At 46.7% G+C, this 26,511-nt stretch overlaps 1 protein-coding gene across 1 annotated transcript in view; it reads left to right on the forward strand.

Annotated features, from left to right (window-relative positions):
• The window catches only part of LOC138278819 (vomeronasal type-2 receptor 26-like), a 104,464-nt gene extending 79,109 nt beyond the window's left edge, over positions 1 to 25,355 (forward strand). The window contains exon 3 of the mRNA XM_069219329.1: positions 24,466 to 25,355. Coding sequence (XP_069075430.1) covers positions 24,466 to 25,355 — 890 coding nt within the window. The remainder of the gene's footprint in view (positions 1 to 24,465) is intronic.
• The last annotated feature ends 1,156 nt before the right edge of the window (positions 25,356 to 26,511 follow it).

A 26,511-nucleotide genomic window follows, 5' to 3' on the forward strand; every position in this document is an offset into this window, starting at 1 on the left:
AACAGCACACACAGCCACAAGGAGCTCTTCAACGTCGTGAAGGAACTCTCAGCCCCATCTCCAACGTCAACAACATCCCGCCATCCCAAGACCTCTGCGACTCCCTAGCCTCCTACTTCCACCGCAAGATTTCAGACATCAACGACAGCTTCAACACTCAGACTCCCCCGGCAACCACCAACACCACTGACTCACCCCCAACCAACCTCATGCTCTCCTAGACCCCCGCCAACAACAACGACACCATCGAAATCATGAACACCATCCACTCTGGCTCTCCATCTGACCCCTGCCCTCACCACATCCTCAGAAAAGCAAGCTCTGTCATCACACTCCAACTACAGAAGATCATCAGCTCCTTCGAGTCTGCCACATTCCCGGAGAGCTGAAAACACATCAAGATCAACACCCTCCTCAAAAAACCCAAGGCGGACCCAAAGGACCACAAGAACTTCCGGCCTCTCTCCCTGCTCCCCTTCCCGGCAAAAGTCATTGAGAAGGCTGTCAACAGACAAGTAACCTGCTTCCTCGAGGAAAACTGCACCCTGGACCCTTACCAATCCGGATTCCTCAGCAACCACAGTACCGAAACCGCCCTCAGCGCCACCACCGACGACATCAGAACCATACTGGACAATGGCAAAACCGCGGACCTCATCTTCCTGGACCTCTCGGCCGTGTTCAACACCGTCTGCCACCACACCCTATGCTCACACCTCAGCAATGCAGGAATCCGCAAAAGAGCCCTGGACTGGGTCACCTCCTTTCTCACCAGCAGAACCCAGAGAGTCCGCCTCCCCCCATTCTGCTCTGAGGCCACCGAAAACATCTGCGGCGTACTCCAGGATTCGTCCCTCAGCCCGACCCTCTTCAACGTTTACATGGCCCCACTCGCTAACATCGCCCGATCCCACAACCTCAACATCATCTCATACACCGATGACACCCAGCTGATCCTCTCCCTCACCAAGGACTCCGCCAAGACCTACCTCCACGAAGGAATGAAGGCCATCGCCGAATGGATGAAGAGCAGCTTCCTAAAACTCAATTCCAACAAGATGGAAGTCCTCATCTTCGGCTCCACCGCCTCCGCATGGGATGACTCCTGGTGGCCTCCCACTCTCAGAGCCACTCTGACTCTCACCGACCATGCACACAACCTAGGTTCATCTTGGACTCCTCATTATCCATGACCCAGCAAGTGAATGTCATCTCCTCTTCCTGCTTCAACACCCTCCGCATGCTCTGAAAGATCTACAAATGAATACCCACCAAAACCAGAAGAACAGACACCCAAGCCCTCATAAGCAGCAAACTGGACCACGGCAATGCCCTGTACGCAGGTACCACGGACAAATTCCAGAAGAGGCTGAAATGCATCCAGAACGCCTCCTCATGCCTCATCCTGGACATCCCCTGCCACTGCCACATCACAGACCACCTGAGAAACCTGCGCTGGCTCCCAGTCAACAAGAGAATCACCTTCAAACTCCTCACCCATGATCATAAAGCACTGCACAACACCGGACCAGAATTTCTAAACAAACTGCAATGGACAAGAATACCTAAATAGATGGCTCTCCTTCTACACCCTGACCCGGCATCTCCATTCCGCCGACCTTGCCCTCGCAACTGTCCCACGAGTCTGCAGAACTACAACTGGAGGTAGATCATTCTTTCATCTCACTGCCATAACGTGAAACACTCTTCCCACCCACCTGAGCCAGACCAAAGACCTGCTTGCCTTCAGGAAACTTTACAAGATCTGGCTGATCAAGCAGTAGCAGCACCTCCCCCCTTCTCCCACCCCTCCTCAGCACCTTGAGACCCTCATGGGCAAGAAGTGTACTTTACAAATTCCTGATTGATTGATTGATTGATTGTGCCTTATAATCCACGTCTGGATGGTTAGTTGACAGCTCCCTTGTGCATTCCACTCAGAAAAACCTCAAACGCAGGATGCTCAGTCACACTTGCACACAACTGCATATTGAATGGGTCTTCCTGGGCTGGGAGGGTGGAGGGCCTGACACTTATATGTCAAAGGACAGTAGCCTGCCCTTCACAAAGGACTGCCATACCCACAACTGGGACCCTGGCAGACAGGGTGGAACTGAAAGGGGACCTTGTACACTTCTAAGCCATTCTTTGAGGTCGCCCCCCACTTCAAAGGCACATTTGGGTATTTAAGCAGGGTCTCCGACCCTACCAACTCAGACACTTCTGGACAAGATACCACTGAATTAGAAATCCTGAACCAGAACCTGCAACCTGCCCAGAGGATCTGCCTGGCTGCCAAAAGGACTCACCTGACTGCTTTTCTGCAAATTACTGCTGCCCTGCCTATCCTGAGAAGTGCTCTCCAAGGGTTTGGATAGAGCTTGACTCCTGTTCCCTGAAGTCTCACCTGACGCACAGCCTGCAAGAAGCGACGCACAGCCTGCACTGCGCTGAAAAATTTACTGCACGCTGAACCGGAACAATGCAGCCCGACTTTGCCGAGAAGATTGACGCAACGGCAGTGTTGCGACCGAAAATTCGATGCACGCCCCACTGGATCGACACAAAGCCGAACCGGAACGATGCAGCCTGACTTCCTGAGAGGAATCAATGCAATGCATGCCGTGCTGCAAAAATGTCCACACATTGCCCACAGGATCAACTCAGCCCCTGTGACTTCGTCCTGCAAGTGCTGGATTTGAATGCATCGTCCCAGGGGCGTCCGAAAACCCTGCAACCCGAAAAGGATCCAACTCTGCATGCTGGAAATCAACACAAAGTCTTCACTGCATGAAAAATAAACGAAGCATCATCTTTGTGCGGCCCGAGAAATCGAAGCACACCTCCCCGTTATCCACACATCCCCTCCTCTGCGGTCCCTTGCGGGGAATTTGAATGCAAACCAGATACTTTGTGCTTGCAAGAGACACTTGTTGCTTTTTAAGAGACCAAAGACACTTTATATAATTTTTACAGTGATATTTCAACGTATAATTATTGCATCTTGATTGTTTTGACCTGCATCTTATCAGATAAATATTATATATTTTTCTGAACACTGTGTGGTGTATTTTTTTGGTGTTATACTGTGCATGACTTATTCCACAAATACTTTACACATTGCCTTCTAAGTTAAGCCTGAGTGCTCAGTGTCAAGTTACCAGAGGGTGGGCACAGGATAATTTGGATTGTGTGTGACTTACCCTGACTAGAGTGAGGGTCCTTGCTTGGACAGGGGGTAACCTAACTACAAACCAAAGACCCCATTTCTAACAATATAGTTTTGGGGCTCGCAATTTGCGACTCACAAATTATTTGCAAAACTCGGGGTCGTACATCTGGCCCTTAGTCTATAGTACTGAAACAGAGCAATGTGTTCAGAAAAGGTTGTAATGCACCTGCAATTCTCTTTGAGTTTCAAATGATTATCCACTTTAAGTCAAGGCGAGAGAAGACATTTGCACCTTTCAATTGGGTTATTATATCAGCAATCTATGGACCAGGATGTAGTTCTTTTTCAATTGCCTTGTTCGTTTGATGTATATCCACGGAGATGCGTACAGCTCCCTCACTGTCCTTTTTAGGCACCTCCACTATGGGAGAAACGTATGACGTCGGGCAAGTAGAACACTCAATAGTATCAAGCTTCTATAATCGTTTGGGTTCTATTTAACAGCTTCTTGTAAATTAAATGCAATTCTTCTGTGTCTCTGAGCAACAGGTCCAACATCTTCATTGATATGCATTTGTTCACAGTCTTAAGGTTTCCTAACTCATGAAATAATGAAGGGAACTGACTCACCATTTTGTGATGAGCACTCATAATGTATTTCACCAATATCAGACACATGCCAGTAGCCATGCCTAAACTGAGTAGACAGGCATTTGTTACTGTACCATCAAGTATGTGAATGAGCATGTTTGTGTTTTTTGTGTTTCACAGTCGCTATGAAAGAATCTTTACGTTTTAGAGGCGTTGATGCAGCCCATGTGTACACTTTTGTTTTCAGTGGTGTCATATGGTAATCGCGATAGTTCATTATATTTCTCCTCAGGCATAATATTTGGTGATTCACCAATGTTAACGATAATAGGTAATGCACAACTATTTATTTTCAGTCTAATCTTTGGACAATGTTTGAATGACTTGGGTGCTTTCTCATGTCGACTCTTCTTTTATTGGTATTTCTCTTCGCATGCAGCTAGACCAACATGTGCATGTTTCTAAGAGGTAAACATTGACATTGCACAATCATGTTCTTCACTTCTACATGATAGTGACAAACATTTGACGATGATTTAGATACTGATCAACTTAGTTTGGTGTTGATTTGTCTCAACTGGTGTGGTCGCTTGGCCTTGTGGGTGCATGCTGAATGTCGATTCTAGAATGTTTGGTCGGCCATTTTGTCTTGTCACCGTGAAGCACTTACTTTTTCCTTCGCCTTGCAAACTGTCACAAAATGGTTCTATTAACCACAACTTTTGCATATCTGTCCGATGGTGGGAAATTTACTTTCGTGTGGAAACAGCAATCTACATCTGAGGCAATTTCTTTTTCCATGGAGACATCACCTTGTGTCCTTCAGCTTTGAGTTTTTGCTATCTTTTCATGTTCTTGACTGAATCACTTTGGGTACCTCAGGCCTCCATGACAGCATCTTGTTGATCACCATGCTCTCCTGCTCGGGCACCCTTGAGAACTCACTTCAGACTAAGAGTTTCCCTCAGCATTTGCTGTCTCAATGAATGTGACAGGCATCCATCAATAACTCTGAAACACATTGCTTCTTTATCATTAAATTCATTATAACTGCAGTGTTTTATAAGTGTATCTAGTTTCTCAACAAATGTATCTATGGTTTCACCAACCCTTTGCTGTTCTTGACTGAAAATGTACCTCTTGCAATCTACATTCTGCACTGGATTGAATCTGAGATTCAAGGCTTCTTTGGTTTGACAGTACATACCTGTTTCAGCTTTGGGCATTTTCTTTCTGATTCCTTTTATACCATCACCATCAAGATGTATGAGGTACTTGATAATCTTTTTGTTATCTGTTTCTTCTAGTGCATCAATTAAATCATCAAATGTCTCTTTTCTTTTTGGTGGTATCGAAAGGTGTGATAGTTTCAGTAAGGCGGCAGCATTGTAACTGTTCACAGGATTGGCTGACTCTGCAACTGGCGATCTGAAGGGCTGCACTTGTTGGTCTTGGTGAATTGGTTCATGCATACAATCTCTGAGGCCCCATGATGTGCTGGCCTCTGGATTGCCTTTGACAGTCTGTGGAACTGTAGCCTCTTTCTCGGTCTTCATTGGATCTCTTCACTTTCTGGAGACTTCTCTAGTTGTGCTAAATTGCCATCTAGCAGCTTTGGAAATGTGCTGCTTCAAGTGTGCGGCAACTCCATAAGCACAACCCTGTGCTTTTTCTTGGGCCACCTTGCTCGCCCCTGAGTTCGTTAAGCTCTTCTTTTCGAGGCTTAGGTAAATATAACTACAATATGCTTCATTATCAATTGTTCTGTCAGCTAGCACTCTTTTCTGTATCAGTTTGTGACTGCCTTCAGTGGTATCACTCCATGCACTTGTAGCTTTATATTGTGTTGTAGCACAGTACCTTTCTGTATAACCTTGCTTGTAGTTTCTTGGCCACTGATGCCTAGACTTCTCAACCATCAGTTTGGCCCTTGATGAAGCCACATGTGGCACGCACGAGCAGCCTGCTTTGGCCACAGCAAACTCTCCAGGAGAGCACTGTTGATCTTCATGTTAGGTATCCCTTGTCTTGTGGTCAGTTGTAACGTCCTCCCCAGCCTGGGTACCTGCTTATTAATACCCATACACAGAGCTGTGTATTACATGTCTTTATTTTTCAGCGTGAAACAGCAAGCTCAACATTCTAAACATGCTTTCACGACACCACGTTCCAACACTTTCAACATTGTGCTAAGGAGTCCTTCAGGATCTAAAAAGGCTCCATCATACATACTTGCATGGCATGAAATTCCCTTCTGGAAACTGCATGTCAAAGCAAGTTGAAGCATCAGGGGTGTGTGTGTGTGTGTGTGTGTGTGTTTATGAATCACCCGGAGAGGACTAGATGGTGCAGCAAGCCTTGAGGCGAAAAGTGAACGATTGACCGCAGCAGCCTTCACATACTGAAGAAGTGCACATTTTATGCAGGTTATGGTTATGGGTCTGGTCCCGTCTTTTAAATATCTTTGCAACCCTCATGCAATGTATGTGTTCCTGTGAGTAAGGTCCAGATAAGTTCTCAATAAATTAATCCATGCTCATTCCTTCGTAGCTTGGCTGTGAGCATACAGGCTTAACTTAGAATACTGACATGTAAAGCATTTAAAAACACTCGTATAGTAAATAGGTAAGAAAAAACTCACAATAAAACACCAATGTTTAACAATAGGGAATAGTTGTATGATTGAAATGACACCAAAACTACGAAAATCCAATGTAGGGAACTGGAGATATGAATTTCTAAAGATTAAAAATAAAACTAGCACTCAGAAGCAAATAGAACTCAAAGGGTTAAAAAAAGGTTGCACCGTACAGGGACAAAGTTCAGAGTTCAGGCCACGCATGATGTAGCACTTTTACACTTACTTCCAGAAGTATTCCTTAATGTAGGAAAGTTGTCCAGAGCACCAGTCAAGGGTTCAGAAGCTCTGGTTTGCCTTTTGGGATCTGGGACTGCAATTGCCACAATGGACCTGGTCAATCCAAGTAAAATCCAGGTGAAGCTTGTTAGCTGAAGTTGTCCTTGTTGTTGATGTTGCAGGTAGCCCTTCTGAAATGGTTCTACCTATTTTTGATCAGGGAAATCACTCCTTATTCCTTAAGACAGGCAAAGTCCTTTTGTTGTGAAGCCTTGTGAGTGCAGCAGGTTTGGTAATTTTGAGTGCAATCCATTTTTGTGCAGTCCAAGGGTCCAGCAGGACAATCCTTCTACAGATGTTTCATTTGGGTTTTTGACGATCTATAACAACAGTCAAGGGTTCAGAAGCTCTGATTTTCATCTTGGTGTTTTGGACTATAATTCCTAATATGCACCTGGTCAAATCTTTTAAAGTCAGGGTGGAGCTGGTCAGCTGGACTTGTCTTGATAGAGTTGAAGCTGGTGATTTATTGAAGCTCTTTTATACATATTGGTCTCAGGAAGTCCACTCCTTAATCCCTTTGAAGCCAGGCAAAGTCCTCTTTTATGAAGCCCAAATTGTGTAGCAGGTGCAGTCCTCATGAGCGCAGTCTCCTTCAGGTGCAGACTAAGAGTTCAGTAGGGCAGTCCTTCTTCTCTTGGTATTTCCAGGAAAGGATCTGAGTTGCGGGAAGCTCTCACATATTTTTCCAGGTTTCTGGGCTGGCAGGCAGGGGCACCACTGATTGAGCTGTCACATTGTGCGATGACCACTTTCTTAGAAGTGTGGCACATTTTTGTTCCAGAAAGCACTGTTTCACACAAATTCAAAATGGAGAAAATCTCTCCTGGAGGTTCAGGTCTGGCTAGGCTCACCCACACGAATGGCTAACTTTCCCTTCACTCCCCTTTCAGACCCTCTCCTAATTGAATTACAGGGGCTCCCACCTGCCTGGAGGTGCAGGACATCAAGGATGGATTTGGTTTCTGTCCTAACTGTCGTTCTCCCTTTGAAGACCAGTTTGGCTACCCTTCCTGTCCTTGCATCTGCAGGCAGTAAGTCTCTTCCTACCAGATGTTGTCTCAGCCAAGGCAAATTCACACCTCAACTAAACAGCTCAGCCTATCCAGGGCTGACCAATCAGATGAGGCTGCTGCAGGGCTTATTTTAGGTAATTTTAGGAAAGTGTTCTCAAACTCTTTCCATGTAATAGTTTAATGAAACCAACCTTAGCAAGTTTTGTAGTTCTTTTAACTATTATTCTGACACTTTGAATCACTGCCCTAGTTTATTCTATTCAAAAGAAAAGATAGACTTTGATAAAGTTTAATAATGCGTTAACATGTTAGACTATGGAGCTAGCAGTGCTACAATGGTAAAAAATGAAATTGGCAGTTTTTCCCTCAAAAGGGCAAATAAAACATCTCTTATAATGTCCCTGCTTATAATCACAATGCACCCTACACTTGGGGCACTTAGGTAGACCTTAGGGTTGACATACGTAACTTTGGAAGTAGTTTAAATTCAAAAGTTGAATTTGGACACATTTTTATTTTAAAAGCAGCTTGCAAGGCAGGGCTGGCTTTTAAAATGACAGTAGGCACCACAGCAGTGCATATATAAGTTAATTCAATATACTGGGCCTCTAAATCCACATACCTCTATACAGAAAGATCCGAGATACAGGTGTCCTTATCTGTCATTAGACACTATCTTTTTTATTGATGATGAACTGTAAGGGAAATGAGTGGAGCTGAGGACTATAGATTTGCCAAAACTGGCATATTGTGTAAGTTAATGGAACTAAAAGGGTCTTGTCCACAAAGAAGGGCTTTAAAAACTCTACTTCATTGTGCTACTCTTAGATTTTCAGGAGTACATTTCAGTGTGAAATTTACCCATCTTCAACAAACACAGAGTGGAAAAGCTGTATGAATAAATAAGGTAAGAATGTGCATGTTACTTTTCACTTTTAACATTGAACATTTTACATTTAATTTATTTTTTATGTTTATGTTAATTTATGTTTTTCCTCATTCACTTGAAAATGGGAAGGTTCCTGTAGGAACTTTTTGACATGGTAACCCCCACTTTTTCTTCACTGATAGTCAATTGGTAGTGTAATGGGTCTCTGATTACCAGGCCCCAGTGCCAGTGCTCGTTCCTAAAAACAAGGCAAATCTCAATTGTAAACTAATTGGCAAGGACATTAGCTCCCCTGTACCTCCCTAGTAAACACTTCGGGGGTCATTAGCCGCCAAGCGGTAGCCGCCGTGCGGCCGCCAATGTGACCGCACTCCCGCGGACCCCATTACGACATCCCCGCTGGGACAGCAGGCGCAAATCAAGTTTAAGCCCGCCGGCCCAGCGGGGATGAGGCTGCAACATAGGAGCCGGCTCCTAATGGAGCCGGCGGTGTTGCGGCCGTGCGACGGGTGCAGTTGCACCCGTCGCGCTTTTCACTGTCTGCTATGCAGACAGTGAAAAGCTGCCTGGGGCCCTGTTAGGGGGCCCCTGCACTGCCCATGCCAGTGGCATGGGCAGTGGAGGGACCCCCAGTGGCCCCAGGACACCCCTTACCGCCAGCCTCTTCCTGGCGGTGCAAACCGCCAGAAACAGGCTGGCGGTAGGGGGGTCATAATCCCCTGGGCAGCGCTGCTTGCAGCGCTGCCCTGGCGGATTATAACCGCCGGGGCTAAAACGGCGGAAAACCGCCGGCCCCGGCAGTGCGACCGCCGCGCTACCGCTGCGGTCGTAATAAGGATCTCCGTACCGCCAGCCTGTTGGCGGTACGGACGCAACATTACCCCTGGCGGTCTCCGACCGCCAGGGTCGTAATGACCCCCTTCATGTTCTATCTGTGAGTCACCCCTATAGCAAGCCTTAGAGTCCTAAGGCAGTGTGAATCATAGCACCTGTGAGGGCACAATTGCATGAGCAGATACACTCCTGCAATGCCTTGTTCCATTGATACGCATTGCAAGTGTTCAGGAAGCCATGTTGAGACCATGTACTGGGCACTTGTCATTATGAGATACCCAGCTACATGATGGGTTCACTGAAGATTCTGGTGTTTGTTATGAAACATCTCGGCTTAATAAATCCATACTGATGCCAGTATCAGGTTTATTGTGACATGTATCCAGAGGAAACCTTAGAGGTACCCCTCAAAACAAAGTCCTGTAGTGTGCTGGGTGACTGGTATAATCCTGCCTGCCACCACAGGCAGCTTTCTGACCTCCAGCATGGGACTGTCAACACTTTTAGAGGCCAGAAACAATGCCTGCTCTGCAGAAGGTGTTATCACCTCTTCCAGCATGGTGGCAAGAAATATAGCATTTCTGTGCCAGAGGCTTCAACTGAAGACATGGCTTTTTTAAACCACCTCACCGGAATACGCTACACTCCCTCCCCAAGCACCTTGAGACCTTACTTGGTGAGTAGCTGCACTTTACAAGCAATGATTGATTGATTGACACCTAAGGTTGACCACCTGAAGTGGATAGTCGAGAAAGGGTTTCAACATCTTTTTTTTGGTGAAACTGGGAAAACTGGATCAGATTTATGCCCAGGACCCATAGGGGGTACAGTCATTCCATGGAGCAAGTAGCCTAATTGCTCCTACCATTCACTCCCCTAAATGCCCTTATAATTGGTATTTAGGGTCCCCCTGACACCAGCGAATCAAATAAATCAATCTGGAAACAAAAGAAGGACAAAGAAGTGTGGTCACCATGAAAACTGAAGACCTGCAATGGACTTGGTGCCAAACCATGCCTTGCTGCTGGAACCTCGACAATTGCACTGACCCAACTTGTCTAAAAGCTGTGCATCCTCCCAAATCCTTGGAGAACCGGCCACCTCTTCACCAGCCAGCTAGCATCTCCCTTGGGGAGCAGGAGCCCTCACCCTGCATCTGCAGGCACCTACCGCTTCTGTCCGGTGTAGGAAAGTACCATCTTGCCTGGCATGTTACCTCCATATTTCACTGTATATATGTTGTTTTAGTTGTATGTGTCACTGGGACCCTGTCAGCCAGGGCCCCAGTGCTCATAAGTGTGCCCTGTATGTGTTACCTGTGTGATGACTAACTGTCTCACTGAGCCTCTGCTAACCAGAACCTCAGTGGTTATGCTCTCTCTTTGCTTTCCAAATTGTCACTAACAGGCTAGTGACCAATTTCACCAATTCACATTGGCATACTGGAACACCCTTATAATTCCCTAGTACATGGTACTGAGGTACCCAGGGTATTGGGGTTCCAGGAGATCCCTATGGGCTGCAGCATTTCTTTTGCCACCCATAGGGAGCTCTGACAATTCTTACACAGGCCTGCCACTGCAGCCTGAGTGAAATAATGTCTACGTTATTTCACAGCCATTTACCACTGCACTTAAGTAACTTATAAGTCACCTATATGTCTAACCTTTACCTGGTAAAGGTTGGGTGCTAAGTTACTTAGTGTGTGGACACCCTGGCACTAGCCAAGGTGCCCCCACATTGTTCAGGGCAAATTCCCCAGACTTTGTGAGTGCGGGACACCATTACACGCGTGCACTATACATATGTCACTACATATGTATAGCGTCACAATGGTAACTCCGAACATGGCCATGTAATATGTCTAAGATCATGGAATTGTCATCCCAATGCCATTCTGGCATTGGGGAGACAATTCCATGATCCCCTGAGTCTCAAGCACAGACCCGGGTACTGCCAAACTACCTTTCCCGGGGTTTCACTGCAGCTGCTGCCAACCCCTCAGACAGGTTTCTGCCTCCTGGGGTCCAGTCAGGCTTGGTCCAGGAAGGCAGAACAAAGGACTTCCTCAGAGAGAGGGTGTTACACCCTCTCCCTTTGGAAAAGCGTGTCAGGGCTGGGGAGGAGTAGCCTCCCCCAGCCTCTGGAAATGCTTTGATGGGCACAGATGGTGCCCATCTATGCATAAGCCAGTCTACACCGGTTCAGGAATCCCCCAGCCCTGCTCTGGCGCGAAACTGGACAAAGGAAAGGGGAGTGACCACTCCCCTGACCTGCACCTCCCCTGGGAGGTGCCCAGTGCTTCTCCAGTGTACTCCAGACATCTGCCAACTTGGAAACAGAGGTGCTGACTGGCACACTGGACTACTCTGAGTGGCCAGGGCCAGCAGGTGACGTCAGAGACTCCTTCTGATAGGCTCTTACCTGTGTTGCTGACCTATCCTCCTTCCTAAGTAGCCAAACCTCCTTTTCTGGCTATTTACGGTCTCTGCTTTGGGGAATTCTCTAGATAAAGAATGCAAGAGCTCATCTACATCTCTCTCTTCACCTTCTGCCAAGGAATCGACCGCTGACTGCTCTGGACGCCTGCAAAACTGCAACAAAGTAGCAAAGACAACTACTGCAGCCTTGTATCGCTGATCCTGCGGCCTTCTCAACTGTTTTCCTGGTGGTGCATGCTGTGGGGGTAGTCTGCCTCCTCTCTGCACTAGAAACTCCGAAGAAATCTCCCTAGACATATAGGTGACTTATAAGTTACTTAAGTGCAGTGGTAAATTGCTGTGAAATAACATGGACGTTATTTCACTCAGGCTGCAGTGGCAGACCTGTGTAAGAATTGTCAGAGCTCCCTATGGGTGGCAAAAGAAATGCTACAGCCCATAGGGATCTCCTGGAACCCCAATACCCTGGGTACCTCAGTACCATATACTAGGGAATTATAAGGGTGTTCCAGTATGCCAATGTGAATTGGTGAAATTGGTCACTAGCCTGTTAGTGACAATTTGGAAAGCAAAGAGAGAGCATAACCACTGAGGTTCTGGTTAGCAGAGGCTCAGTGAGACAGTTAGTCATCACACAGGTAACACATACAGGGCACACTTATGAGCACTGGGGCCCTGGCTGGCAGGGTCCTAGTGACACATACAACTAAAACAACATATATACAGTGAAATATGGGGGTAACATGCCAGGCAAGATGGTACTTTCCTACACAACCCCCCCAAATGAAGGACAATAAGACTAGCCATGACCTGATGAGTCTTAATTGTCTAAGTGGAAATATCTGGAGAGTCCATCTGCATTGGATTGGGTACTCCCAGGTCTATGTTCCACTGTATAGTCCATTCCCTGTAGAGATATGGACCACCTCAACAATTTAGGGTTTTCACCTTTCATTTGTTTTAGCCAAGGTAGATGTTTGTGGTCTGTCTGAACAATGAAGTGAGTGCCAAACAGGTATGGCCTCAACTTCTTCAGTGCCCAGACCACAGCAAGGGCCTCCCTCTCTAGGGCAGACCAACGCTTTTCTATAGGGATCAACCTCCTGCTGATAAAAGCAACAGGTTGATCCTGGCCCTCAGAATTAAGTTGTGATAAGACTGCCCCTACCCCTAATTCAGATGCATCAGTTTGGACAATTAATTTTTTGGGGTAACTGGGGCTTTTCAGGACAGGTGCAGAGCACATGGCCTGCTTCAGCTCTTCAAAAGCTTTTTGACAATTAGCTGTCCACAATACCTTTTTAGGCATTTTCTTTGAAGTGAGGTCATTAAGAGGGGCTGCTATGGAGCCATAGTTCTTTATGAACCTCATGTAGTACCCAGTGAGTCCTAAAAAGGCTCTCACCTGAGTCTGAGTTGTAGGGGGAACCCAATCTATGATAGTTTGGATTTTCCCCTGAAGTGGTGCAATCTGTTCTCCACCTACCAGGTGTCCCAGATAAACCACTTTCCCCTGCCCTATCTGGCACTTTGAAGCCTTGATAGTGAGGCCTGCCTTTTCCAGGGCCTCCAAAACTTTCCACAGGTGGACCAGGTGATCATCCCAGGTGGAGCTAAAGACAGCTATATCATCTAGATATGCTGCACTAAAAGCCTCCAACCCTTGCAGGACTGTATTCACCAACCTCTGAAAAGTGGCAGGTGCATTTTTCAAACCAAAAGGCATTACTGTGAATTGGTAGTGCCCTCCAATGGTTGAAAATGCAGTTTTTGCTTTAGCATCCTCTGATAACTTGATCTGCCAATACCCTGCAGTCAAATCAAAGGTGCTTAGATACTTGGTAGATGCCAGTGTATCTATTAGCTCATCTGCCCTGGGTATAGGGTGAGCATCAGTTTTGGTTACCTGGTTGAGACCTCTGTAGTCTACACAAAATCTAATTTCCCTTTTCCCATCTTTGGAATGAGGCTTTGGTACAAGTACCACAGGAGAGGCCCATGGACTTTCAGAGTGCTCAACCACTCCCAGTTCAAGCATTTTCTGAACTTCTTGTTTTATGCAGTCCCTGACATGGTCAGGCTGCCTATAGATCTTACTTTTGACAGGCAAGCTGTCTCCAGTATCTATAGTGTGCTCACACCAAAAAGTGGTGCCTGGCACAGTAGAAAAGAGTTCAGAAAACTGACCCAGGAGATTTATGCAGTGGTCTTTCTGCTCAGCAGTAAGACAATCTACCAAAACTACACCTTCCACTAGAGCATCTTGTTCTGTGGAAGAGAAGAGATCAGGGAGAGGGTCACTCTCTTCTTCCTTTTCCTTCATCTGTTGCCATGAGCAGGGTGAGATCAGCCCTGTCATAGTAGGGTTTCAGGTGATTGACATGGAGCACCCTAAGGGGACTCCTGGCATTGCCCAAGTCAACCAAGTAGGTGACTTCTCCCTTTTTCTCAACAAGAATGTGGGGACCACTCCATTTGTCTTGAAGTGCTCTTGGGGCCACAGGCTCCAAGACCCACACTTTCTGCCCTGGTTGGTACTGAATCAGAACAGACTTCTGGTCATGCCATTGCTTTTGGAGCTCTTGGCTGGCCTGAATGTTTTTACTGGCCTTTTTCATGTACTCAGCCATTCTGGATCTTAGGCCAAGTACATAGTCCACTATGTCTTGCTTAGGAGCTTTTAAAGGTTGTTCCCAACCCTCCTTTACAAGTGTTAGAGGACCTCTTACAGGGTGTCCAAATAGAAGTTCAAAGGGGCTGAAGCCCACTCCTTTTTGGGGTACCTCCCTGTAAGCAAAAAGGAGGCAAGGTAATAGGACATCCCATCTCCTCCGGAGTTTTTCAGGGAGTCCCATTATCATTCCTTTGAGAGTTTTGTTAAACCTCTCAACCGGTCCATTTGTTTGTGGATGATAAGGTGTGGTGAATTTGTATGTTACACCACATTCCTTCCACATGGCCTTTAAGTAAGCAGACATACAGTTGCCACCTCTGTCTGATACCACCTCTTTTGGGAAGCCCACCCTGGAAAAGATTCCCAGGAGGGCTTTTGCCACTGCAGGAGCTGTAGTGGTCCTTAGAGGAATTGCTTCAGGATATCTGGTGGCATGGTCCACTACCATCAAAATAAACCTATTGCCTGAAGCAATAGGAGGGTCAAGGGGGCCAACTATGTCAACCCCTACCCTTTCAAAGGGAACCCCAACCACAGGCAGTGGAATAAGGGGTGCCTTTGGGGTGCCATCTGTTTTGCCACAGGCTTGACAGGTGACACAGGATTTACAAAATTCCTTTGTGTCCTCTCACATTCTAGGCCAATGAAACAAGGGAACAAGCCTGTCCCAAGTTTTAATTTGTCCCAAATGTCCAGCCAAAGGAATGTTGTTGTCTAGAGTTAGGAGGAACTCTCTGTATTGCAAGGGAATGACCACTCTCCTGGCTGCTCCAGGTTTAGTGTCCCTTGTCTCAGTATACAAGAGGTTGTCCTCCCAGTACACTCTGTGAGAGTCACTGACATCCCCATTTTGCTGTTTGACAGCTTGCTGTCTTTGACCCTCTAGTGTGGGACAGGTCTGATGTGCCACACTCAGCTCCTCCCTGGCAGCCCCCCCCCACCCAAAAGCTCAGCAGTGTCTGCTTCCAGCTCCTCTGGTGAAGGTTCTGCACAGGGTGGAAATTCTTCTTCCTCAGAAGTTGAATCCACTGTAGAGGGAGGGATAGTAGGTAGTGATTTACCTTTACGAACCCTAACTTTAGGGAGCACTTGGTCCATTGTTCCAGGATCCAAGTCACCCTGTCATTTTTGCTTTTTGGCCTGAGCCCTTGTCAAAGCAAAAATATGCCCAGGAATGCCCAGCATTGCTGCATGAGCCTTCAACTCCACTTCTGCCCAAGCTGATGTCTCTAAATCGTTCCCTAGTAGACAGTCTACAGGTAAATCTGAGGCAACCACAACTTTCTTTGGACCAGTAACCCCCCCCCCAATTTGAGATTCACAACAGCCATGAGGTGGCTACGAGTGTTGTTATGAGCATCAGTTACTTGGTACTGGTGACAAAGTAGGTGTTGTTCAGGGTGGACCAGTTTCTCTATTACCATGGTAACACTGGCACCTGTGTCCCTGTAGGCCTGAACCTCAACACCATTTATTAGGGGAAGCTGCTTGCACTTATCCATATTAAGGGGACAAGCAACCAAGTGGCCAAATCAATGGCACCTTCAGAGACTAAAACAGCCTCTGTGGTCTCCCTAACAAGACCAACCCCAACTAAATTGCCAAAAGTGAGCCCAGCTACTCCCTTGGATTGGCTATTAGTAGGTTTGCTCCCACCACCACTGCTATTACTAGGGGCACCAAGTGTAGCAGTAGGGGTTGTGCTAGTGGGAGGCTTGGTGCTTTTCTTTGGACAACTGGCATCAGTTGTCCAATGGCCTTTTACTTTACATAAATAGCACCATGGTTTCTTTACTTGATTAGAAGAGGATTTGGACCCACCACCCCCACCAGAGTGTTTTTGTGGGCCTGATGAAGACTCATTTTTAGATTTGTCCCCACCCTTGTCTGAAGACTTACCATCCTTCTTCTTGCCGTCCTTGTCACCACCTGTATTAACTTTTCTGTTCACTCTTGTTCTGACCCATGTGTCTGCCTTCTTTCCCAATTCTTGGGGAGAGGTCAGATCTGAGTCCACTAGATATTGGTGCAACAATTCAGACACACAGTTATTAAGAATATGCTCTCTCAGGATTAAGTTATACAGGCTTTCATAGTCAGAAACTTTACTGCCATGTAACCACCCCTCCAAGGCCTTCACTGAATGGTCAACAACGTCTACCCAGTCTTGTGAAGACTCCTTTTTGGTTTCTCTGAAGTTGATCCTGTACTGTTCAGTGGTTAAGCCATAACCATCTAGGAATGCATTCTTAAGAACTGTAAAATTATTGGCATCACTTTCCTTCACAGTAAGGAGCCTATCCCTACCCTTTCCACTGAAAGATAGCCATAGGATAGCAGCCCACTGCCTTTGAGGGACCCCCTGTACAACACAGGCCCTCTCAAGTGCAGCAAACCACTTGTTAATGTCATCCCCCTCCTTGTAAAGGGGAACTATCTTGTGCAGATTCGTAGAATCATGCTCTTTTACAGGATTACTATCTGTAATACTGCTGCTGCCACCATGGGGTCCAAACCCCAACCTCTGCCTTTCTTTTTGTAAGTCAAATTCTTCCCTGTCTAGATCCAGCTGTTGCTTTTTAAGCTTCAGCCTGGACTCTTCCACTCTCAATCTATTGAGTTCCCTTTCTAACACTCTGTCATCAGGGTGGGTGGGTTGGGCATGCTTAGACACAGAAGAATGGTGTGAATGGACAGAGGGAGACCTGTCCGCAACAGATGGTGTAGAGGCTGGACTGGCTTGTAGTGAGTACCAAGGGGTACTTACACCTTGCACCAGGCCCAGGTATCCCTTATTAGTGTATAGGGTGTCTAGCAGCTTAGGCTGATAGATAATGGTAGCTTGGCAGAGCAGCTTAGGCTGAACTAGGAGACGTGTGAAGCTAGTACAGTACCACAAGTGTCACTTGCACAATATCATAAGAAAACACAATACACAGTTGTACTAAAAATAAAGGTACTTTATTTTTATGACAATATGCCAAAGTATCTCAGAGTGTACCCTCAGAGTGAGGATAGCAAATATACACAAGTTATATGTACACAGTACTAAAAATATGCAGTATAGTCTTAGAAAACAGTGCAAACATTGTATAGTTGCAATAGGATGCAATGGGGACACATAGGGGTAGGGGCAACACAAACCATATACTCCAAAAGTGGAATGCGAACCACGAATGGACCCCAAACCTATGTGACCTTGTAGAGGGTCGCTGGGACTATTAGAAAATAGTGAGGGTTAGAAAAATAGCCCACCCCAAGACCCTGAAAAGTGAGTGCAAAGTGCACTAAAGTTCCCCCAAGGACATAGAAGTCGTGATAGAGGAATAATGCAGGAAAGACACAAACCAACAATGCAACAATGATGGATTTCCAATCTAGGGTACCTGTGGAACAAGGGGACCAAGTCTAAAGATGCCCAGGAAATGCCAGCTGTGGGTGCAAAGAAGCTTCTACTGGACAGAAGAAGCTGAGGTTTCTGCAGGAACGAAAAGGGCTAGAGATTTCCCCTTTAGTGGACGGATTCCTCTCGCCGTGGAACGTCATACAGAAGTGTTTTCCCGCCAAAAGAACGCCAACAAGCCTTGCTAGCTGCAAATCATATGGTTGGCGTTTTTGGACGCTGCTGTGGCCCAGGAGGGACCAGGAGGTTGCAAATTGGACCAGGAGGTAGAGGAGACGTCGAGCAAGACAAGGAGCCCTCTTAGCAGCAGGTAGCTCCCGCAGAAGTGCCAGAAACAGGCACTACGAGGATGCGTGAAACGGTGCTCACCCGAAGTTACACAAAGGAGTCCCACTTCACCAGAGACCAACTTAGAAAGTCGTGCAATGCAGGTTAGAGTGCCGTGGACCCAGGCTTGGCTGTGCACAAAGGATTTCCGCCAGAAGTGCACAGGGGCCGGAGAAGTTGCAAAAGTCACGGTTACCAACAATGCAGTCTGGCGTGGGGAGGCAAGGACTTACCTCCACCAAACTTGGACTGAAGAGTCACTGGACTGTGGGAGTCACTTGGACAGAGTTGCTGGATTCAAGGGACCTCGCTCGTTGTGCTGAGAGGAGACCCAAGGGACAGGTAATGCAGCTTTTTGGTGCCTGCGGTTGCATGGGGAAGATTCCGTCGACCCACGGGAGATTTCTTCGGAGCTTCTAGTGCAGAGAGGAGGCAGACTACCCCCACAGCATGCACCACCAGGAAAACAGTCGAGAAGGCGGCAGGATCAGCGTTACAGAGTTGCAGTAGTCGTCTTTGCTACTATGTTGCAGTTTTGCAGGCTTCCAGCGCGGTCAGCAGTCGATTCCTTGGCAGAAGGTGAAGAGAGAGATGCAGAGGAACTCTGATGAGCTCTTGCATTCGTTATCTAAAGTTTCCCCAGAGACAGAGACCCTAAATAGCCAGAAAAGAGGGTTTGGCTACATAGGAGAGAGGATAGGCTAGCAACACCTGAAGGAGCCTATCAGAAGGAGTCTCTGACGTCACCTAGTGGCACTGGCCACTCAGAGCAGTCCAGTGTGCCAGCAGCCCCTCTGTTTCCAAGATGGCAGAGGTCTGGAGCACACTGGAGGAGCTCTGGACACCTCCCATGGGAGGTGCAGGTCAGGGGAGTGGTCACTCCCCTTTCCTTTGTCCAGTTTCGCGCCAGAGCAGGGCTAAGGGGTCCCTGAACCGGTGTAGACTGGCTTATGCAGAAATGGGCACCAAATGTGCCCATGAAAACATTTCCAGAGGCTGGGGAAGGCTACTCCTCCCCTGCCTTCACACCATTTTCCAAAGGGAGAGGGTGTAACACCCTCTCTCAGAGGAAGTCCTTTGTTCTGCCATCCTGGGACAAGCCTGGCTTGACCCCAGGGGGGCAGAAACCTGTCTGAGGGGTTGGCAGCAGCAGCAGCTGCAGTGAAACCCCAGGAAAGGCAGTTTGGCAGTACCAGGGTCTGTGCTACAGACCACTGGGATCATGGGATTGTGCCAACTATGCCAGGATGGCATAGAGGGGGCAATTCCATGATCATAGACATGTTAAATGGCCATATTCGGAGTTACCATTGTGAAGCTACATATAGGTAGTGACCTATATGTAGTGCACGCGTGTAATGGTGTCCCCGCACTCACAAAGTCCGGGGAATTGGCCCTGAACAATGTGGGGGCACCTTGGCTAGTGCCAGGGTGCCCTCACACTAATTAACTTTGCACCTAACCTTTACCAGGTAAAGGTTAGACATATAGGTGACTTATAAGTTACTTAAGTGCAGTGAAAATGGCTGTGAAATAATGTGTGCATTATTTCACTCAGGCTGCAGTGGCAGGCCTGTGTAAGAATTGTCAGAGCTCCCTATGGGTGGCAAAAGAAATGCTGCAGCCCATAGGGATCTCCTGGAACCCCAATACCCTGGGTACCTCAGTACCATATACTAGGGAATTATAAGGGTGTTCCAGTATGCCAATTTAAATTGGTGAAATTGGTCACTAGCCTGTTAGTGACAATTTGTACAGAGAGAGCATAACCACTGAGGTTCTGGTTAGCAGAGCCTCAGTGAGACAGTTAGGCACCACACAGGGAACACATACCTATAGGCCACAAACTTATGAGTACTGGGGTCCTGACTAGCAGGGTCCCAGTGACACATAACAAACATACTGAAAACATAGGGTTTTCACTATGAGCACTGGGCCCTGGCTAGCAGGATCCCAGTGAGACAGTGAAAACACCCTGACATACACTCACAAACAGGCCAAAAGTGGGGGTAACAAGGCTAGAAAGAGGCTACTTTCTCACAGATGGCACTCTAACATCCTGGCCTAAAGGAGTAATCTCACTACTGTGATGAGAACTCACATCAGTACCAGCCCTGCTAGGTGGCCTGCTCCCAGGGGAGGTGCAGGTCAGGGGAGTGGTCACTCCCCTTTCCTTTGTCCAGTTTCACAACAGAGCAGGGCTGAGGGATCCCTGAACCGATGCAGACTGGCTTATGCAGAGATGGGCACCATCTGTGCGCATCAAAGCATTTCCAGAGGGTGGGGGAGGCTACTCCTTTTTCCAAAGGGAGAGGGTGTAACACCCTCTCTCTGATGAAGTCCTTTGTTCTGCCTTCCTGGGCCATGCCTGGCTGGACCCCAGGAGGGCAGAAACCTGTCTGAGGGGTTGGCAGCAGCAGCAGCTGCAGTGAAACCCCGGGAAAGGTAGTTTGGCAGTACCCGGGTCTGAGCTAGAGACTCGGGGGATCATGGAATTGTCTCCCCAATGCCAGAATGGCATTGGGGTGACAATTCCATGATCCTAGACATGTTACATGGCCATGTTCGGAGTTACCATTGTGACGCTATACATATGTCGTGACATATGTATAGTGCACGCGTGTAATGGTGTCCCCGAACTCACAAAGTCCGGGGAATTTTCCCTGAACAATGTGGGAGGACCTTGGCTAGTGCCAGGGTGTCCACACACTAAGTAACTTAGCACACTACCTTTCCAGGTAAAGGTTAGACATATAGGTGATTTATAAGTTACTTAAGTGCAGTGGTAAATGGCTGTGAAATAACGTGGACGTTATTTTACTCAGGCTGCACTGTCAGGCCTGTGTAAGAATTGTCAGATCTCCCTATGGGTGGCACAAGAAATACTGCAGCCCATAGGGATCTCCTGGAACCCCAATACCCTGGGTACCTCAGTACCATATACTAGGGAATTATAAGGGTGTTCCAGTATGCCAATGTGAATTGGTGAAATTGGTCACTAGCCTGTTAGTGACAATTTGTAAAGAGAGAGCATAACCACTGAGGTTCTGGTTAGCAGACCCTCAGTGAGACAGTTAGGCATCACACAGGGAACACATACCTATAGGTCACAAACTTATGAGCACTGGGGTCCTGGCTAGCAGGGTCCCAGTGACACATAACAAACATACTGAAAACATAGGGTTTTCACTATGAGCACTGGGCCCTGGCTGGCAGGATCCCAGTGAGACAGTGAAAACACCCTGACATACACTCACAAACAGGCCAAAAGTGGGGGTAACAAGGCTAGAAAGAGGCTACTTTCTCACACAACCCCCCCCCCCTCAAACGAAGGACAATGAGGCTAACCTTGGCCAGTTGAGACTTTATTGTCTAAGTGGTGATAAGTATAGAGTAGCTCTGGAATAGACTGGTTACTCCCTTTATCATCCACTATATGGTTACCTCCCTGTGGGGATGTAAACCACCCTGTTTGAAGTTTTTTAGCTAAGCAACAATGTGAAGATGTATTTTTCAAAGTTTCTATCAGTAGGTTTTAGTTTAGAGCAGTGGGAATTATCTACTGAACCTATTTCTAGTGTTGAGAATGCCAGACAGGGATGCTGTCTCAGAAAAGCCATAGCTGGGCAAAAACTTTGTCCATATGGCTGGAAGAGAGAACAGGGATGCTGTTTCTCTTGAGTTGGAGCAGGGCAGGGATGCTGTCCTATGAGCTCCACACTAGGGCAGGGATGCTGTCCTAAGTGTTGTGAGGCAGTGCAGAGTTTCTGCACTAAAGTTTCTTTGGGAGGGTTGGAGGGATGCTCCATGTTAACTAAAATGGTGCTCTTTTTCTCACCAATGTTATTGGTACTTTCACCTCAGGGAGTACAGCTATGCCAGCTGATGATTCCCTTGGAACAGGTGCCACCCTATGAGAGGTTTCTCCCACCACAGGAATGGTATCCTGAATGGCAGAGTGGTTAGGGGATACTGTGATTCCCTTTTTACCTGTTGTTGGAGAGGGATTCTGAGTTTTCAGGCCTTCTCTCCTTTGCTTTTTCATTTCAGTAGAAATGAGAGGGAACAATTCCTCTGGGATGCCCAGCATGGCTGCATGGGCATAAAACTCTACATCAGCCCAACCTGAGGCCTCTAGGTCATTACCTAAGAGACAGTCTACCGGTAAGCTAGGTGATACTACCACCTGCTTAGGGCCAGTAACCCCACCCCAACTAAACTGAATTATAGCTAATGGAAGAAACTTAGGGGAGTTATGGACATCAATAATTTTATACTGTTGTCCAATGATGTGTTGTTCAGGAGGCACTAGGTTTTCAGTCACCAAAGTGATACTGGCACCTGTGTCCCTGTAGGCCAAGGCCTCAACACCATTTATTGAAACTGTCTGCCTGTACTTATCCATTGTAAGGGGACAAGCAGCCAGTGTGGCAATGCCAATGCCACTAGGTGTGACAGAAACTGTCTTGGGACTGATTACCCCAGTTTCTATGATGGACCCATAAGTGAACCCAACTACACCCTTTGCTTGACTGTTGCCAGCAGTCCCACCACTAGTACCACTACTGCTAGGGGCATTAGAGATTGATGTATTAGTGGTGGTAGGCTCAGGGGGTTTACCTGGACAGGACTTATCCCCTGGCCTATGGCCTCTGTTTTTACACACAAAGCACCAAGGCTTTTTAAATTGTGTAGGTTGTGAAGAAGAGGAAGAATTTGTTTTATCCCCACCCCCTGAAGAGTGTTTAAGATTTGAAGAAGGATCTTTGGTTTTACCCCTATCCCCATGCTTATCTTGAGATTTTTCACCATCTTTCTTCTTGCCATCCTACTTTCTCACACTTCCTAAGTAGCCAAACCTCCTTTTCTGGCTATTTAGGGTCTCTGCTTTGAGGAATTCTTTAGATAAGGAATGCAAGAGCTCATCAGAGTTCCTCTGCATCTCTCTCTTCACCTTCTGCCAAGGAATCGACCGCTGACTGCTCTGGACGCCTGCAAAACCGCAACAAAGTAGCAAAGACGACTACTGCAACCTTGTATTGCTGATCCTGCGGCCTTCTCGACTGTTTTCCTGTTGGTGCATGCTGTGGGAGTAGTCTGCCTCCTCTCTGCACTAGAAGCTCCAAAGAAATCTCCTGTGGCTCGACGGAATCTTCCCCCTGCAACCGCAGGCACCAAAAGACTGCATCACCGGTCCTCTGGGTCCCCTCTCAGCACAACGAGCGTGGTCCCTTGAACTCAGCAACTCTGTCCAAGTGACTTCCACAGTCCAGTGACTCTTCAGTCCAAGTTAGGTGGAGGTAATTCCTTGCCTCCCCATGCTAGACTGCATTGCTGGGTACCGCGTGATTTGCAGCTGCTCCGCCTCCTGTGCACTCTTCCAGGATTTCCTTTGTGCACAGCCAAGCCTGGGTCCTCCACACTCTAACCTGCAGTGCACGACCTCCTGAGTTGTCCTCCGGCGTCGTGGGACCTTCTTTTGTGACTTCGTGTGAGCTCCGGTTCACTCTTCTTCGTAGTGCCTGTTCCGGCACTTCTGCGGGTGCTGCTTGCTTGTGAGTGGGCTCCTTGTCTTGCTGGGCACCCCCTCTGTCTCCTCACGCAATTGGCGATATCCTGGTCCCTTCTGGGCCACAGCAGCATCCAAAAACCCTAACTGTGACCCTTGCAGCTAGCAAGCCTTGTTTGCGGTCTTTCTGCATGGAAACACCTCTGCAAGCTTCTTCACGACAATTGACATGTGTACGTGCACACAGCTAATGTAGATCTTATCATTAGGATGTAGACTTATTTATCACTAACAGTATTTTTGAACAGTTAAGTGAGCAAACACCTGTTGTGAGCCTGATCCTAAAAAGTAAATGTTTCTGTAAACGTTTTATGCAAACTCAAATGGCACTTGTGCCAGAGGATGTGCAGCTTTTGCTTAATGCATGTTATTTTTTCCACGCACCCTCAGTCACACCTTATTTTTTTATTGATTCCATTAACAGTGGCAAAAGTAACTTTAGTTTATGTGAATATCATGTGCACACTCAAAGACTTTTCCACGCCTGGGAGTTCCTGGAGATATTACAATTATTTACCATTATATATCACTTTGTCCTTTAATAAGAAACTATTGTTATAGAGCAGGCAGTGACAATGTTATGATACTATTACCATTTCAATCATAAATGAGACAAATGTTTTTTCTTTTAGACATGGAAAACTGCCTGAAATGCTCAGATGACCAGCAGCCCAATAAGAGGAAGGACGGCTGCATCCAGAAGGAAGTGGTTTATCTTTCCTATAATGATAGCCTTGGTGTGAGTTTAGTCTCCATATCAATTTGTTGTTCCATAATCACAGCTGGAGTGTTGGGAATCTTTCGAAGATACCGGGACACGCCAATAGTCAAAGCTAATAACCGAGATCTCAGCTACACCCTCCTTGTATCTCTAATGTTAGCCTTTCTCTGCTCCCTCCTTTTCACTGGACGCCCTACGCCATTGAACTGTTTGACCCAACAAGGTGCATTTGGGATTATTTTTACTGTTGCTGTCTCTTGTATACTGGCAAAAACCATCACTGTTGTCATTGCCTTCAATGCCACAAAGCCAGGAAGCAGGTTAGGCAGATGGCTGGGACCTCGGGTATCTGCCTCTGTGGTCATCTTGTGCACAATGGGTGAAGTACTAATTTGTGCCACTTGGCTGCTCACCTCTCCACCTTATCCAGACACTGACACACAGTCTGAAACTGGCAAGGTGATCCTGCTGTGTGCCCAGGGTTCTACCGCTGCCTTCTACAGTATGATTGGTTACATGGCCCTGTTGGCCTTTATAAGCTTCACTGTTGCCTTCCTAGCCAGGAACCTGCCTGATAGATTCAACGAGGCCAAACTCATCACATTCAGCATGCTAGTGTTCTGCGCTGTCTGGGTGTTCTTCATCCCAGCCTACCTCAGCACCAGAGGCAGGAATATGGTGGCCGTGGAGATCTTTGCTATGTTGGCTTCTGGTGCTGGTTTGCTTGGCTGTATATTCATTCCCAAGTGCTACATCATTCTGCTCAGGCCCAATTTAAAAACAAGAATCTCTAGTGGATAGGAGCAATGTATAGCCAGAAACATAGTTTCAAAGAAGTGTTCTTAGCTCTTTAAAATACTATGTACAACAATGTATGAGTTTATATACAGACTGAATGTTACGAGCCCCATAAGTTAAACAATTGATATGTTTTGAAAGAGTCCTGCAAAATTCATTTCAAATTCTTTAATGTACTTTCAAACTATTTTGTTAGGTCACTATCAAAATGTTTGATTCCCACTGTCCATACATTTAGGACCTGGCTTAATCTAAAACAGAATATTATGATCCTGCAGTGCATATGGCTTGTAGTTTACAGTGGAGGTTGAGATGTGGTAACTCCACCCCCACTACTAGCAAATCACACACTGATCACACAAAAATAAGCTAGTGTGCATGTTGCCTGATTATGGAATGTCCAGCCAGTGAGGGAAGATGATGGTGTGGTGGCTCTGAGACCCTCCAGTTTATTCTGGCAGTATCCCTGTTTTTCCATTCCTGAATGTTAGGATGTTCCCAAGATTACCCTCATCTACTGTATACATGTGGCATGCCAAGAGGAAATCCCAAGAAACCGTTAGAAATGGCATGTTGCTTCTGAGATATTGTGAGTTTAATTAGATATTTTAGATTTATAGGTGATGTGTTCAAATACTTTTTGTATTTGCTGGTTCTTTTCATTGACATTCTCCATTTTCCTTCACTGTACTTCAAGAATTGTAATTTCTGTTTCCTGAATTGTTGCATCCAATCTGACCATCCCTGTGGGAGACTTAGAGGTGTTGTGAGGCTGAGAGGACACCTGCTGTAAAGGCTCCATAAGTTGAACTGTTTCACAGACAACAGATGGTCCAAGTGTAGAGTAGCACAGTTCTGACTGGAAGGAGTCTAGGTTAAAGTTATTTTGGGGTCTAATGAAAAAAGAAATTGATAAAAAAACAAAGCACTTAACTTCAGGGACATTTCTTTAGAGGAACGTGACAGATCTGGTAGATTCCAACCCTGTACAGAAATTTATCTTCATACTATGTAACTCTTTCATTTTTTGTTTCTGTAAAACCAATCCAAAGATATAAACCGTCACACCAGGACGATGACTCGCACATAAGAGCATATTTAAGTGCCCCTAGCTCCATTCTAACGCCACATTAGCGTAATTGTTTTATGCTAATGTGGC

This window comes from Pleurodeles waltl, unplaced genomic scaffold, assembly GCF_031143425.1.
Source record: "Pleurodeles waltl isolate 20211129_DDA unplaced genomic scaffold, aPleWal1.hap1.20221129 scaffold_65, whole genome shotgun sequence".
Lineage (NCBI taxonomy): Eukaryota > Metazoa > Chordata > Amphibia > Caudata > Salamandridae > Pleurodeles > Pleurodeles waltl.